This window comes from Ovis aries, chromosome 1, assembly GCF_016772045.2.
Source record: "Ovis aries strain OAR_USU_Benz2616 breed Rambouillet chromosome 1, ARS-UI_Ramb_v3.0, whole genome shotgun sequence".
NCBI lineage: Eukaryota > Metazoa > Chordata > Mammalia > Artiodactyla > Bovidae > Ovis > Ovis aries.
Window position 1 is genome coordinate 87779087 of NC_056054.1, and position 16782 is coordinate 87795868.

The window sequence follows — 16782 nt, forward strand, 5'->3', positions numbered from 1 at the left end:
AAACTGAAAAATCTATACCCATTAAACAATTACTCCCCATTTCCTTCCTCCCCCCAGGCACTGACAACCACCATTCTGCTTTCAGTCTTTATGAATCTGACCTCTCTAAGTACACCATATAAGAGAAAATAAAGCAGGTGTGGTCAGATTTCAACATTTTCCATATCTGAGTTGAGGGTATCAGGAATTCTTTGTACTATCTCCATACAATTTATTTCGAAATTATTTCTAAATAAAAAGATTTTAAAGACTGAGGCAATCCAAAGACCTCTTCAAATAAATTCCATAGTCATAAATTTGACATTCAGCACATTCAGAAGAAGTTAGAAACCAAACAGCAATGGAGCATGCTACTCAATACCCAGAGCCCCACTCCGGGGAAAGCTACTGAGCTGGAGTTTTGGGAAGAGGGGCTGGCAGGTTGCTCCTAAATCCCATGTGGGGTTGCTTTTCAAGCAGGGAGTTGAAAAGAGGAGGAAAAGTGGGGGGAAGAGAAGAAGAAAGGGATGAGAAGATTCTCTGGTAGAAATCAGGCCCCTCCCGACTGTTCCTCCACTTTCACAAGATGCTTCCACAACATGATGGGACAAACCAGGGCTAAAAGGGGACAAAGAAGTTGGCCATGGAGAACATGAGCCACGGCAGGACAACAAAACAGAATCTCTCTGTCATGCATCTTGAGATCATGAATGTCTGCATTATAAATATAGTTTTAAAGAATCACTAAATAGTTGGGGAGGAGAACTCAATCCCAAACTTCAACTTCAAAAGCTTCATGACATTGGATTTGGCAACGATTTCTTGCATTTGATGCCAAAAGTACAAGCAAAGAAACAAATTAGATTACAGCGAAACAAACAAAAAACATTTGTATATCAAAGGGCACGTCAACAGAGTGAAACTGCAATCCACTGAATGGGGGAAAATATTTGCAAACCAAATACCTAATAAGGGGTTAACATTCAGAATATGCAAAGAATTCCCGCAACTAAACAACACGTAAAAAAACAAGTACTGAAGCCAGAAATTGACATTACTATTACAAAACTTGACAAAACTATTACTTAATGTTGACCAAATCCTTTTTCCCAGCTATTTGGTGATTCCTTAAAATTGTGTTTATAAAGCAAGACACGATCTTAAGATGCATGACCCAGTGATCCAGAGACTTGGTTTGCTGGGGACCCTGAGTCCGGCATTGGAGTTGGGGGAGGTCACTTTTACCTCTTTCTCTCCCCCATTCTATTCAGGAAGCTGGAATGGGCTTCTCCGTTGCATTTTCCCATAACTCACAATGTGCTCTCCTGTGTGTGCGGGGGGCCGGGTCCCCAACCCCAGTGTTCACATGAGAGGACCCAGCAATTCTGTGATGTGTTGGGCAGACATTCCCAGGGCTCAGGTCACTTGATGCAGAACAGAGGTATGGGTTTGGAGTCTGGGAGCTGGTCTCTCCCAGATTTCTGCTGACCAAGACTGGAGGACTGGCCAGGATGTCACTCACAGGGATGGATCCCTTTGCGGTCAGGAGGGGAGAAGGGTAGGGACTTCCACAGGTGCCAGCAGTCTTTTCCAACGCGTTTTCCAGGTTTCCGGCCTTCTGAGATCTCTCTCGGGTGAGCCATTGCAGTTCCTCTGTCTTGCATTAAAGACCCCTGGACTCCTCCCATCTTCTTCAGCCAGAGGCTTGTTGAGTGTGGATGTGATGTGGTCATCTTTGCTGAACTATAGGGTTTTGGTGCTGGGAGGGTCATGTGGTCAAGCTGAGAGGATGCACCCCCAAGAATCATATTTTGAATAATATTTTGAGGTACTGATCTATTAGTTTTAAAAAATCCTCTCATTTTCTCCTTTCTCTTTTCCTCAGGAAAGGAAAAGCCAGCTCTGCCTCTGTTTGTCTTAGGGAAGACGTGGGCAGGGCAGGAAGCAGAAGGACTGGCACAGCAGGACCTTTCTCCTGAAGCCCTGGAAGAACCTGGGGCCCCTCAGAGGATGTAGCAGAGGCAGGGGACTCAGGCAGATTGTGAGTGGTGGGGACCCAGATTCTGCAAGGGAGAAGGCAAGGTCAGGGTGGAGGGTCCATGTGGTTTGTCTGGGGGAATAGGACCGAGGCAACTTCCAGAAGACTGGGTTGGCTCAGGTGAGACATGGAGGCAACAGGAGCCCAGGCAGGGACAAGGAAGACCACCACGCACCCTCTACCCCTTGCAAACTTGACCAGCTGGAGAGTCATGTGCATCAAAGCACACCTGCGGGGCGCTGCAGAAACGGCTAAGGTTAATTGGCCCCTCAGTCCGGAGGGCTGGGGGCACAGTGCAGAAATTCAGTTGATTCCTCGAGCAGAAAAAAGAACTGCTGCTTTGAACACAGCAGAGATTGAGACCAGCTCTGTGAGCTTGTGAATCCCATATTTCACAGATGAAGAACTGAGACTGGGGAATGACTGAAATTTTTAAGGTCACACAACCTCAGTCGTTTATGTCTCCCATTTGTAGGAAGTGTAACGAATAGCAGCTCTAGACTCTCTTATCTTTGACCCTCACATGACCCTCTCAGTGTCATTGTCTCTAGTCTACAGAAGAAGAAACTGAGGCATTGAGAAGTAAAGGGATTCACTCAAGGTCACATTGCCACATGGCCAGGGTTCAAGCCCAGGACTGTCCCATACATACTTTCCAGAAACCATGCTCCCCTGCAAACCAATGCTGGTAGAAGAGGTGTCTGGTTCTTTGGATCACAGCAGGGTCACCAACCAGAACCAATCTTTCCCCCACTTGACTGTGGGCTCCCTGGAGGTGGAGATGAGATAAGCCGCCCATCTCCACACAGTGTGAGCTCATAGGAGATGCTCAGGGAAGGGTGCATGTTTGACCTTGTTGCTGCTCACGTCTGAGTGGAGGTCACACCGCTGGGTACCCTGGAGAGGCTGTCCCTGGGCCCTAATTTTGTTTGAGCCACTTCTGTGGGTCAATTCCCTGACACAAGGAATCTAGACCAAGGGGAGCTGTCCCCACCTGGCTCTGGGTAACCAGTGATGAAATCTTATCGTGGCTTTTCAAAAAGCTTTTTGAAGTGTTTGGCCTGCTTCCCGGGGATTAGCAGTCCTAACATCCTGTGCAGTCTGAGGCAGCCTTCCTGATAGTGCTCAATTGAATGCTGTTAGAATGATCCCAATCTCGTGAATAAACACGGAAAAACCAGTGCTTTGGTTCTTGGCTTTGAGGGTCACCTTCCAGAGGGAGAGGGGGCTGAGCCTGAGTTTCAAGGCTCATTGTCCAGGAGTGTTTGCAGCTGGGTCATGCTGGGCCACTGGCAACGTGGAACTGGTGCGGGGGGAGATGGTGGCGGGTGGGTGGAGTACTGCACTCCTGCCTCATGTGCTGACACCCACAGGTCCCAGCCCCAGATACTACAGATGGGCCCACTGCTCGTAAGTATGACTGTCCCAAGGGATGTCCAGAGGTTGTGAGCAGTGAGCTTGAAGCAGTGCTGCCCCAGACTTGACAGTGTAAACTCATGACCCACACCACCTTGCCCCCATAACTTGTCAGGCCCTGTGCTAAACTGTAGCACATCAAACCAGGAGGAGTCTTGTGAAAGGCCTTTTTTAATGTTCAAGCTCTTTTTCCTTATGAGCAAGAACTCTAACCTCTCCGAGCCTCCATCTCCTCATCTGAGGCCATAATAAAGATGCAACCCTCTATTTATGCCATAAGTGGTGGCAAGATCAATTGTCCATTCATTTGCTCAACCAAGCATTTATGGAGCATCCCCCATGTGTCAATGCTGTGCTGTGCTTAGTTGCTCAGTCATGTCTGACTCTTTGGGACCCCATAGACTCCTCTGTCCATGGGATTCTCTAGGCAAGAATACCGGAGTGAGCTGCCATTACCCCTCCAGGTGATCTTCCCAACCCAGGGATCGAACCCAGGTCTCCCGCATTGCAGGCGGATTCTTCACCATCTGAGCCACCAGGGAAGCCCACCAAGGGTCATGCTAGGCATGTATGTGGGGAAGCATCAGTTGGATGCAGGGCCACTGAGAGAGGACATGCAGGCCCTGGTCTGGCAGGACAGCCTCTGCTGGGAAGGAAACAAGGCACGCGCTGTACCATTTGGTGGTGTTATTTTCTCTCTACTTCTCTGGCTTTTGGAAAGGGAGGGTGCCATGATGATGCTGTTAGGGTGTTTTCGGAATACTGAATGTGCCCACGGCTGCTTCCTGGGGCCTCAGAAGCAGCAATGTCCTGGCCTGCTGGGAAAGGACATGGGGGTGGAGCACTGCCATGGCCAGGATGGGGTATGCCTGCCCTCCTGTTGTTTGTTGTTCAGTTGCTAAGTCATGTCTGACTCTTTGCAACCCCATGGACTGCAGCACACCAGGCTTCCCTGTCCTTCACCATCTCCCAGAGTTTGCTCAAACTCATGTCCATTGAGTTGACGATGCCATCCAACCATCTCATCCTCTGTCGCCCCCTTCTCCTCCTGCTTTCAATCTTTCCCTGTTTGTCTTCCTAAGGCCTGTCATAAAACATTCAGGTCCCCTGTCGACTGGCCTCCTGAGGCCTTTGCAAGTCAAATACATAAACTCCTGGATCTGTCCCTCTCAGAGTCCCCCACCACCTCACCTCCCTGTGTCCAGGGTCCACCTCTCTACTGCCCAGCCTGTCCTCTCTGCTCCAGGTCCATGCCCCCATCTTCCACCTCATCAGGCCTTCCTCACTTTGTAGACCTCTGTCCTGAAGAATATGGGTGGCCGGCACCTCAGTCTCCCTCACATCCATGGTCCCAAAGCCCCTGCCTTAACCTGGCTTGAACCTGATCTTCCAGTTCCCAGTCTCCCTTCATACCTGGGATGTGATCTCCACCTTTGTGTTTGTGTTTTTGTTTTCCCTTCAGGCCTGATTCTCTCCCAGGCTCCAGGCCTGAGAGCATGTCTGGCCTGGACCTTGGGACCCTCTACTTGTCCCAAACCCCTGCACGTCTGCCCCTGAGAGACTCTCCCGGGTCCTCTGTGTGTGGCTCAGATGCCTGACCCATCTCCCAAACCATCATGTCGTAGCTTCCTCCTTTTCCTCGGTGTGTGGCACAAGTCTGCCCTCTTTGCCCACCTTCCCCAGGCCTCCCAGTGGCTCATGGAGTCTGGCATCTAACCCTCCCCTCCCAACATCCTTCTGACATGGAACCAAGGGCCACAGCCTTGTGGGGAGCAGCAGTCTTGGGCCTGCATCTCTTTTATTTTTTGGAGGTTTAAAAATTTTTTTATTTTTATTTTTTTGACCATGCCACACAGCATGCAGGATGCAGGATCTTTGTTCCCTGACCAAGGATCAAACCTGCGCCCCCGCCCCTCTCGCCTCACATTGGAAGATGGAGACTTAACCACTGGACCACCAAGGAAGCCCCTACAACTCTCTTAGATGGAGGTGACAGACTGAACAAGCAGATGCCCCTTGGCGTCAGATGCCCCTTGGGGAGTAGCCTGAGCGGCTTCTGGAAACCTGGGCTGGGAGACCCCTGGACAGGGCAGGCTGGGGCTCCTGTGAAGTCAGGCCCAGGAAAGGGAGGCATTGAGGGCTGGAAGGGGCCTATTGAGAACAGGCCTCTTTACTGACCACAAGGTGGGACGTGAGATAGGGCTTTGGCGGTGGCCCCACCTGTGTTAGCTCAAGAGGTCCTGTCTGAAAGGGGAAATCAGGTCAGGGAGGCTTGCATGACATTTCCTGGCCTGAAGATCAGGCATGCGTACCCTTCAACTTTGAAGTCCCCGGTGTGGTGGAACCCATGGCCCTTATCAGAGTGGGTGTTGTGTAGTCTGGGTGCTATCTTAATGTGTTTGTGGAGTGGCCCGAATTTAGGGGCTATCTCTGCAGCTTGGGCTCCCAGCCAGAGGGAGCCCCGCACCTTCTATAAAAGCTGTGGGAGTGGGCCCTGGCTGCAGCAGCGGCCGGACCCAGATCCAAGATGAGGTGTCTTGTGGTGCTACTTGCTGTCTTTGCTCTCTCCCAGGGCGCTGAGATCACCAGGTAAGTGTCAGGCCTCAGGGGAGGGGATGGGCATCGCATGCATCTGCTGCGGGGAGGTGTCTCCCTCGTCTTCCAGCCATCGGTTCCCCTCGGGAGACCTTGAGGAAATGCTGCAGGTTCCCGGGATAATTGTTACCAGTCAGTTCTGCCTTTTATGTTGGGGCCTTTTCCTCCAAAGCATTCCCCTATCCTTCAGGGCGTGGTGAACAAGAACAGGGGGTCAGATGGGCTGTGTGGGAATTAAGCACACAGCTCCTGGAGTCAAACTGCCTGATCCTCAGCTTCATCATGAACATAACATAAACTTGTAAATTTAGGATGACAGAAGTATCCATCTCATAGGGTTGTCCTGAAGGGTAAGTTGTTGTTGTTTAGTCTCTAAGTCATGTTCGACTCTTTGTGATCCCATGGACTGTAGCCCACCAGGCTCCTCTGTCCATGGGATTCTCCAGGCAAAAGTTGGAGTGGGTTGCCATTCACTTCTCCAGGGGAACTTCTCTACCCAGGAATCAAACCTGAGTCTCCTGCATTGGCAGGCAGATTCTTTAGCCAATGGGCCAGGGAAGCCCTCATAAGGGGTATATGAGTTAGTATTTATAAAGTGCTCTGAAGAGTGCCTGGCGCGTTGTAAGAGTTACGTGCGCATCAGTTAGAGTTCTCTGTTGTGCCACACCCTTTGTGGGTGGAGTTTCCAGGTTCTCCTCCCCAAATTATAATTGGTATTTATTGAGTGCTTGCTACTAGATGCCAGACACTTAACTAGGGCTTTACCTATACTCTCACTAAGCCTCAGGGATTAGGTAGATAATATTTTTTGCCTTTCACAGGTGAGGAAACTGCTGTTCAGGGAGGGTCCTTGAGCTGTCCAAGGCCTTGTGGTTAGATATGAAGGAGCCAGACTTGGTCCTAAGTGGACTGGCACTTTTTTTTTTTTTTGCTACACGGTGCAGCATCTGAGCTCTTAGTGCCCTAGCCAGGGATTGAACCCGTGCCCCCTGCAGCAGAAGCATGGCTTCTTAACCATTGCACCACCAGAGAAGTCCCCTGGACTGGCACTCTTGCCATGACGCCACACTACCTCTGGTTCCCAGGTTCGAGCTCCGTCAAGGCCCGAGCCCAGGGGAACCTGAATCCATCCCTGGGAAGCAGGGTCCCTAAAAAGGGGTCCGGTGTCTTTCACCAGTGGGGGCTGCAGGTGGTGGTCTTAAGAGTGGAGTTCTTTCAAGTGCCAGGTACCTGGCCGGCTCAGCGTGGCATCTGGAGGCAGAAATGGGGTGGAGGTTTCCGTGGTGGTTGGAGCTGCAAACGTTTAGGGCTGCATTCCTGGCTCTTAGCACAGGGCAGTAGACTGCCTTCGAGCCTCGCTTGCCTCGAGGGTGGCTTTCCGGGTCCTGAGCCAAGACAGGACAGATCAGTAGAGTCGCAGCTACTGCTGCGAGAGTCACCAGGCGCTCAGCCTGTGGGTCCTGAGCTGACTGGGAACCAGAGTCGGAACAAGCAGAAAGACATGGGGACATGGGAAAGGACAGCTGTGGGCTTGCTCCCAGGAGCTCAGCCCAACTTCCTTTTTTCTGGGCTGAAGTCCTTTTCTGTCATCAGAGACAAAGGCTGAGAAATGTCTGGAGAAACTTTCATTTCTATTAATAGATCAGGTCCCAGCCAAATTCACACATGAGGGCTGGGGGCGGGAGGCACCAGAGGAGAGACCGTCATTAATATACGAGGCGTTCCATATGGGATCCATTTGAGACGTGAACAACGTGAGAAAATCCATTTTCTTTATGAGTCTTAAACCTGCTGCCCTTATATTACTCTCAAAGCTCTTTCACACCTGTGGGCTCCAGTTGTCCTTAAAACAGCCCCAAGGAGGAGGACCACGTGACTCAGAGCTGGGTGACACCGGGAACGATCACGCTCTAGTCTTCCACTGCAGGAGAGGAAACTAAGAGCTGGAGAGGTTAAGTCACTCAGTTCGTCCACAGCAGTGCCCGAGAGTGGCTGGAAAGGGAGAGATAATCCATTTTGCACGGAAGTCGAAGCTCAGAGGGCCTTGACCAGCCACCAGCTGCCAGAGACCGAGTCTCCAACCAGCTTCTGCTGTCTTCCTTCTTGATTCTCTTCCTGCTGATCTGCCTCCATCATCTATCATCTAAACTTTAACCATATTCACTGGGGACCATGCTCTGTGCTGAAACAATCTGAAGAAATTCCACCCATGTTAGGCTGCCCAGAGAGCGGAGAACAGGGGTTGGCCAAGTGTGGGAGCTTGGTCATAGCTTTCTCCAGAGTGTGGGGGACACCATTTTCTTCCCTACACAGTATGCTCCTGGAGGGTAGAGACAGGCTTTTCATGTATCCCCGGTACCCCATACAGTGCCTGGCACATAGTAGGTCCACAGCAAGAATTGGAGACTGAATGAGAGTCTGCTGAGTGCCTTTCAAGCCCCAGAGGTGCAAACTCACTGTGTGTGTTAGCTGCTCGGTCGTGTCTGACTGCGGCCCCATGGACGCAGCCTGTCAGGCTCCTCTGTCCACAGACTTCTCCAGGCAAGAATACTGAAGTGAGTTGCCATTTCCTTCTCCAGAGGATCTTCCTGACCCAGGAATCAAACCTGGGTCTCCTGTATTGCAGGCAGATTTCTTCATGTCTGAGCCAACATGGAAGCCCAGGCACCAGGGAAGCCCATTAGTGGCTTATAAAATACATCGACTGAGTTTCCACCAGCATTAAAAAAGAGAAAGGAGTTGGAAATATCAGAGTGCATTGCAGCTGGTAACGGCCAGCACAAGCTAATGTAGAACTCGATGTTTACTTTAGGTAATGATACAAAAAATGGAGAAATAACTTATGGAGCCCAGAGCCTCTGGGCTCCTCTGAGGCTGGGTGGCCCTGGGGAGATGCCCACCTCATCACTAATTCTTCCCCTCTCCTCAGGATCCCACTGTACAAAGGCAAGCCTCTGAGGAAGGCACTGAAGGAGCGTGGGCTTCTGGAGGACTTCCTGCAGAAACAGCAATATGGCGTCAGCAGCGAGTACTCCGGCTTTGGGGAGGTGGCCAGTGTGCCCTTGACCAATTACCTGGATGTGAGTGGTTCTGCCAGCCTTCCAGTAATGATTCCCACACAGCGTGATGGACACCCCGCCCCTCCTTTCCCTCTTTCAGGAATCAGGGAGCCCTATGGGGGTGTGTGAAGCCATCTCCCACCCCTCAGTAGCTCTCAGGAAGTAGCAGTCCCTGCAAAACCAGTCCTCTCACTTTCAAGGGTCTGAGCCCGGATGACCTGCCCGCAGACAGCATCCCTTGGGGACACATGGTCTGCGCCCAGATCCAGCCTCACACCTGACTTTCCAGGTCCAAGGAACCCACGACTTAGGTTTCCGGGGCAGGGAGGGGGCAGCTGGTGCCCACTGTCAGCTTCCCGGGACGTGACAGGAGCGCCCCCCATGCCCTCTTCTTTTCTGGAGCCTGTCTCTCTCATCTGTCACTCAGTAAACAACCCACCCTTTTTCTGTTCGGTGCCCTCGTTTCCTTATCTAGGTCATCCCCACCTCCATCTGAGCCCCAGTTTTGACACACAGAGAGAGCTGGAAGGAGGTGTGTCTGGGGCACCTTGGGTCTGGCGTCTGTACCTGGCTGGTATCCCACCTCTGTGTCCCTGTCCCTGGCAGGTGCCCCAGGCTCCTGACCAGGCAGGGCTTACATTTTGCTCTAGTGTCTGCTCTGGGGGCAATTCCAGCAGGGGTTGCAGGATTTGCGGCAGAAATCACGGAGCCTACAGAACTGAACAGGCACCGGGCTGGGCATCAATGCTCCCCAATCCTATGTGGTGCTCCCAGCCTGACCCGGTGCTGTCTGTCTTCAGAGTCAGTACTTTGGGAAGATCTACCTCGGGACCCCGCCCCAGGAGTTCACCGTGCTGTTTGACACCGGCTCCTCTGACTTCTGGGTACCCTCTATCTACTGCAAGAGCAATGCCTGCAGTGAGTGACACCCCGCCCCGCCCACCTCTCCACTCTGCCAGTCGTGGTCAGGCTGGCCAGGCTTGGGGTGGGATGTGTCTGTGTGTTGTGGGGAGAGCTGGCTTGGACATTCCCAGACTCCCAGTTGTGTCCTCCTTGCTCAACCCTCCCACTGGCTGCAGACTGGGTAGATGTGCAAATCACAGATCTGATGCATAAAGCACCAGTTAGACATGGGGGAACTTTGTTTCATATTTTTGGCTCAGTTAGGAGTCAAGGCAGACACCTTACCCTCCTGGGTGCTCAGTTTTTCTTTCTATAAAATGGGGCCGCGACATGCCAGTCGGTTCTAAGAGAATGAAGTGAGAGGTACTGAGAAAACATTAAATATATGTAAATAATTTGTTTCTCCAACCATCTTGGGAGATCGGTGCTCTTTTTATCCTTATTCACCAGGTGAGGAAACCAAGGTTGAGAGAAGCAAAGAGACTTGTTGGAAATTACAAAGCTGGTATAAGCTAGTCTCTGGAAACCACAGAGATGGCTTTCTTTTTTTCGTTTTGTTTGGAAGTTATGAAGGTAGCACTGGGGGGGTCAGAGAGGTGGATTGAGCAGCAAAGAATAATTTTCTTGACTGAGCTTTGTGGGATCCAGATAGAACTGGCTGCTTATTTTCAGTAGAGAGAATGGTCAGTATTGAGACCATATTCTTACGAGAGCTGGTAAGGATTTAGCCCCTGTTAGCACTGTCAAATGGAGAGAAGATGCTCTGAGTCCCACTAACCCTGAGCCTGTGTTCCAGAAAACCACCAGCGCTTCGACCCAAGAAAGTCGTCCACCTTCCAGAACCTGGGCAAGCCCCTGTCTATCCGCTATGGGACGGGCAGCATGCAGGGCATCCTGGGCTACGACACCGTCACTGTGAGTGGACCTTGGGGCCAGCCGGTCCTCCCTTCTCCCTGCCCACCAGCCACTGCCCCACCCAGACACCCTGGCTCTGGGCTGTGCCATGACTGGTGCCAAGGGGCTCTTTGTGTCCTGCCCCTGTGGGTGGCCCCCTGGGAGAGGATTCTGAGAGGGGTTTTAGCCAGCAGCAGCTGCGGCGTGTCCCTCCCTCCCTTCCCCTTTTCCTTTCCATGTCAGCTCCCACCCGAGAGGCTTCTCTGGGTCCAGTTTCCATCCCCTTTTCACTTATCCTTGGCATAGTCACTGTGATCTCATCTTAAATTTAGTTCTTTCAACAACCCTTTGAGGAAGCTAGTCTCACCCCCATTGTTCAGACGAGGGACCCGAGGATCAGATGAGCTGATAACTTGCTTGAAGTCACATAGCTGGTCATGGTGGGTGCTGTCAGACCCACGTCTCTGCCTCTCTGGATTTGACTTCACTTTATAAGTCATAGAGCAGCGCCTCCTTTCAAGTCAGAAAGCATCTGTGCCCTCTGGACAAGGCCTCCCTTTGCTCTCGGCCCTCTGCCTTCTGAAGTACTTGATTCAATGGCCGCACATAGTAAGTGCCCGATACATGTTAGCATCTTTCCTTCCATCCTCACCCACCATCTAAAATTAAAATCAAGCAGTATCCCTTGGTGCTCATCAGCTTGCTCTTCCTGGCGTCTGGCTGGAGTCTGTTTTGCTGTGAGCCTGAAGGCTCAGAGAAGTACTTGTCCACGGTCACACAGCTCATGGCAAAGCAAGGATGTGCAGTAAGGTCTTTCAGATGCACACTGCGGGCATGTTCTTTCTATGCATCCTACTGTGCCCATAGCACTTCCCAGGGAGGCGCCCCAGGTGCAGCCAGTGGAAGGGCTGCAGGCAGGCAGAGGTCCCTTTGAGCAGCCCTTGTTTCACCCTGTTCTTTCAGCTCACCCTCAATTTCTGCACCATGAGCACTGCTCTCTGTACCCCCGCCTGTGCCCTCTCTTCCCCTGCCAATCAGCCTTCTGCCTCGTCAGACCCATTCCCTCAAAACCACGGCACAGAGCTGAAAAGGGAAACGTTTCTCTTAAGTGCCCATACTACACTGCCCATAGAGGGGAGGGCGGGCTGGAGAAGACGGGCTTGACCTGAGCCCTCTCTGGGTCCTCTGGCCGTAGGGCCCCCTGGTGGAGGTCACTCTGTCTCTCTTGCAGGTCTCCAACATTGTGGACATCCAGCAGACAGTAGGCCTGAGCACCCAGGAGCCTGGGGATGTCTTCACCTATGCCGAGTTCGACGGGATCCTGGGGATGGCCTACCCCTCGCTCGCCTCAGAGTACTCGGTGCCCGTGTTTGACAACATGATGGACAGGCGCCTGGTGGCCCAGGACCTGTTCTCGGTTTACATGGACAGGTAGGAGCTGCACCCAGCCTGGGCTGGACTTCCGTGGCCTGGCAGGGACCGCTGACTGAGGAGGGGCTACCTCTCGGGGACACTGTAGTTCAAGGACACCAGCATTGAAGCACACCTCTCCTTATTTCCAGGCACATCTAACCCTCTGTTTAAAGGCCCCAACATGGGTCGTGGATGCAGCCAGGGTCCACTGGGCCCTAGTTTGACCTTCATTTCTGGCATTTAAGAAAAGAAGCTTGACTCTATCTCTGCATAGGGGATTTTAACCTCTTTTTTTCTTCCAAAGTGATAGGCCTCAGTAATTATTTACTGATGTCATTGAGATTCTCAGACACTTATAGCAGGCTCTGAGGGAGTTCAGGCTTCTCCTTTCAGTATGCAGGAGGTATTAGAGAAGAGCCTGGAGCAGCGGGGAGAAGAGCTGGGAGAGCTCATCTGAAGCCCGTGGGGTGGAGGTGGGGGTTGGGGGTGGGAGAAGAGCTGGGAGGGATCTGAATCGCCTCCACCCTGTGTGGGGCTGGGATACCGCTTCTCAGAGCCACGGTGTCAGGGTCCACTGACATGCCTCTCCTCGGTTTCAGGAGTGGCCAGGGGAGCATGCTCACGCTGGGGGCCATCGACCCGTCCTACTACACAGGGTCCCTCCACTGGGTGCCCGTGACGCTGCAGAAGTACTGGCAGTTCACCGTGGACAGGTGGGCGCGGGGCAGCCGTGGCCCCGCCAGAGGCCGGCTCCAGTGTGGGGCCGCGGGGATCCAGGGCGCAGCCCAGTAGCTCGTCCCGTCCGAGTCTGAATCAGACGCTCCAGGGCCAAGGGTCCTTGATAGTGAGATTGCTGACCATTCACTTACACTTTATTAATAAGATTGTGCTGTGCTGTGCTTAGTCGCTCAGTCATGTCCCAGCTCTTTGCGACCCCATGGACGGTCGCCTGCCAGGCTCCTCTGTCCATGGAATCCTCCAGGCAAGAATACTGGAGTGGGTTGTATGCCCTGCTCCAGGGGATCTTCCCAACCCAGGGATCGAAGCCAGGTTTCCCACATTGCAGGTGGATTCTTTACCGTCTGAGCCACCAGGGAAGCCCAAGAATACTGGAGTGGGTAGTCTATCCCTTCTGCAGAGGATCTTCCAGACTGAAGAATCAAACTGGAGTCTCCTGCATTGCAGGTGGATTCTTTACCAGCAGAGCTACCAGGGAAGCCTTATCTGGGGCTTCCCAGATGGCGCTAGTGATAAACAATCCACCTGCCTCTGCAGGAGACGTAAGAGATGTGGGTTCTATCTCTGGGTCAGAAAGATCCCCTGGAGAGGAAATGACAACTCACTCCAGTACTCTTGCCTGAGAATCCCATAGCCAGAGGAGCATGGTGGGCTACAGTCCATAGCGTTGTAAAGAGTCAGACACAACTGAAGCAGCTTAACATGGGCCCTGTGCTTATCCAGCACTACTACCTGCCAGGCATTGTGCTGGGCGAGAATGTGACTGCTTCATTTGCTCCTCACTGAAATCCTGTAGAGCGGTTCTATGATTATCTTCATTTTGTAATTTACTAACATCGAGTTTGAACCTCATGCCCATCCCCTGGGTAAGTCAAGGAAGTCAAGGGGTGCTAATGGACCCATTTTGCAGATGAGAAGCCTGAGTGCAGGAAGGTTGGGGAGCCTGCAGCAAGGACATGGCAGGAGAAAACTGGAAACCAGATCTTTGGGCAAAGCGTGCGGTGCTCCTCCTACCCTCTCCCTTAGTGCATGTGACTTTGTTGTTTCAGTGACGCTTCTGTCCCAGAGAAGATCAGGCGGCCTCCATTCAGCCACTGCTGAGTTGGGAGAAAATGATTTTGGGTTTTTTTCTCTGAGTTCAGGAAGTTATGGGGGCTCTAGAAAGGAACTGAAAGAAAAGGTCCTGGGATGGCTGGGCTTCTTTCCTGCCAAGGTCCCTGGCAGGGGAGGCTAGAAGGGGTCCAAGGAGGGAGGGCTGGATGCTGGACGCATGGCAAGGCCGCCCTGTCTCCCCTCTGTAGTGTCACCATCAGCGGTGCGGTTGTGGCCTGTGAGGGTGGCTGTCAGGCCATCCTGGACACGGGCACCTCCAAGCTGGTCGGGCCCAGCAGCGACATCCTCAACATCCAGCAGGCCATTGGAGCCACACAGAACCAGTATGGCGAGGTAAGGCCAGACCCATATCCCCACCTCCCCAGAACCTCCAAAGAGGGAACCCGCTTTGTACCTGGAGGCAATGACGTAGGGAAATGGTGAGGGGCCTGTTCTCCTATAGGGGGTGGGAGGCCTTCACGATGACCTGGCTCTTCTAGCTTTGGCCACTTGGCGTTGGGGCTCCTATGTCTCACACAGTGACAGCAGTCTGACCTTCTGTCCCCAGAGAGGGTCACACATCCCTGACTCTCTGAGCTTTGCTATGCCCTCCACCAATGAGTCTCCCCGCTTTCTCCCTGTCAGCTAAGTGCTCCCAGTGTCCTTGGGAGCTCTGGCTGGGCTTGGAGGGAGACATCGAGGCCAACCCCCTCTTGTCTCCATCCTTGTCTCCAGCTGGTGTCTGTCCCTGGGCTGGATGACAGGTGGTCCCCATCACTGCGACTCCCTTGAGATCCAAGAACTTCCCTGGGGTCCTCTGAGTAGCAGATCCTCCCCTCTGCTCAGCTCCAGTGCAGAGCAAGTGGTCCTGCCTGGGACTTCCTCTGGCAGTCAGATCGCACTTCCTCTGACTTCCTCTGGCAGTCAGACCGCACCCGTGGCCCTTCTAAGAGGACTTCCCTCCCTGTTCTTTAGTTTGACATCGACTGCGACAGCTTGAGCAGCATGCCCACTGTGGTCTTTGAGATCAATGGCAAAATGTACCCACTGACCCCCTACGCCTATACCAGCCAGGTACGCATCTCCAGAGAGGAGCCTGGCTTCACCCAGCTCTCCTCCTCTCTCTTGGCAACTCAGCATGTTAGTGATAAGTGGCAAGGCCTAGATGGAAAGAACAGGTTGTATGTTTAGACCACTTGGCCCTTCGGAATAGGATGAGGCTGTCCTGGGGGCAACTTCATCCTGGGAGAAGTAGGGCAAACCAGAAGGACAGACCCCAGGCCCCAAGGGAGGGCGGGGGCCACTCATAGGAATCTCCATCCATTGTGCTGACTTCTAAGCCCTGGGGCCTTGGGCTTTGTTCAGGCTTTTTCTTAGTAGCCTGGGCTTTGTGGGCACCCAAACTTTGTCCCTACTGCCTTGCTGGCTTCAGCTTTAATCTAATCCTCAGCACTCCAAAGAGTCAAGGCCTGGGGTCCCCAGACCTTCTCTGAGGGGGCGGGGGGGGGCAGGCCGTCAGGGCCGTAGGTGCTGAAAGCAGGAGGGTGGGGGGTTTGGGAGGACAAGTGAGGGGGGAGGGGACCCACTAGATGACCTTGGATTCAGTCGCTTTATTTCTGAATATCAATTTCTTCATTTGTTGAGCAGACAAATCTGATATGTGTTTGCTTACCTCCGAAGGTGATTTCAAGGGTGAAAGGAGATAATAGATGAGAGGGTGATTGAGGGGGTGGGGTAGGGAAAGACAGCAACTGGGGTTGGAGCCAGCTTCATGCCCGCTTCCCTTTCCCAGGAGGAGGGCTTCTGTATCAGTGGCTTCCAGGGTGAAAATCATTCCCATCAATGGATCCTGGGGGATGTTTTCATCCGAGAGTATTACAGCGTCTTTGACAGGGCCAACAACCTCGTGGGGCTGGCCAAAGCCATCTGATCACATCGCTGACCAAGAACCTCACTGTCCCCACACACCTGCACATACACACGCACACGTGTACGTGAGCACACGTGTGCACACACAGATGAGGTTTCCAGACAGATGATTCTCAATAAATGTTGTCTTTCTGCAAAGTCTGGCTTTCTTTGGGGCTGAACCCCTGCACCGCTCTGGGGGTGGGATGTGGCAGTCACATGGTGTGTCCAGCAGAGCCAGGGCCACATGCGTAGAGGAGGGTTGGGGAGTTGATAGGTGGAGACCTTCACAAGGAAATTGGCCATTTCAAAATCAGGTCAGGATTTTAAAAACAAGATCCGTTTTGTCTTCCTGTTTCCTCATTCTACATGTTTTTAGGGAAAGAATGCAGTAAGGAAGACCTTTCTAGGCTGAGATGGTACCTGCGGAACAAGGGCTTGAGGTGGAATTGAGTAGAGAATGTTTGCCCAGCGAGACAATAGCTCTAGGTCTTGACAGCCATTTGGAGAAGACAGTGGGACAGGCAGAGGGTATCTGGGAAGGTGTGAGGGTCCTGGGGTTGCCATGAGGAAGAGCCACAGCCCAGAGTCCCATCCTTTGTCTTAGAGGCTTCAAACCTGGCTTGCCAGTGCCTGAAAAGTGGCTACATTGCAGGGGCAGACCCGTGTCCACCAGCTCACAGCAGTGGATGTGTCTAAGCTCAGCAAGGACCGCAGATGCCAGTGAATAGACCACCCAGGCTCACA

General features: G+C 52.6%; 1 protein-coding gene across 1 annotated transcript; it reads left to right on the plus strand.

The window, feature by feature from the left end:
- The first annotated feature begins 5948 nt into the window (after nt 1-5948).
- CYM (preprochymosin) lies at nt 5949-16191 on the plus strand. Its single transcript, NM_001009804.1, is given in 9 exon segments — nt 5949-6022; nt 8958-9108; nt 9888-10005; nt 10787-10905; nt 12116-12315; nt 12897-13010; nt 14337-14481; nt 15103-15201; nt 15920-16191. Coding segments are annotated over 9 exon segments (1146 nt in total). The 5' UTR covers nt 5949-5960; the 3' UTR covers nt 16058-16191.
- Nucleotides 16192-16782: the final 591 nt, after the last annotated feature.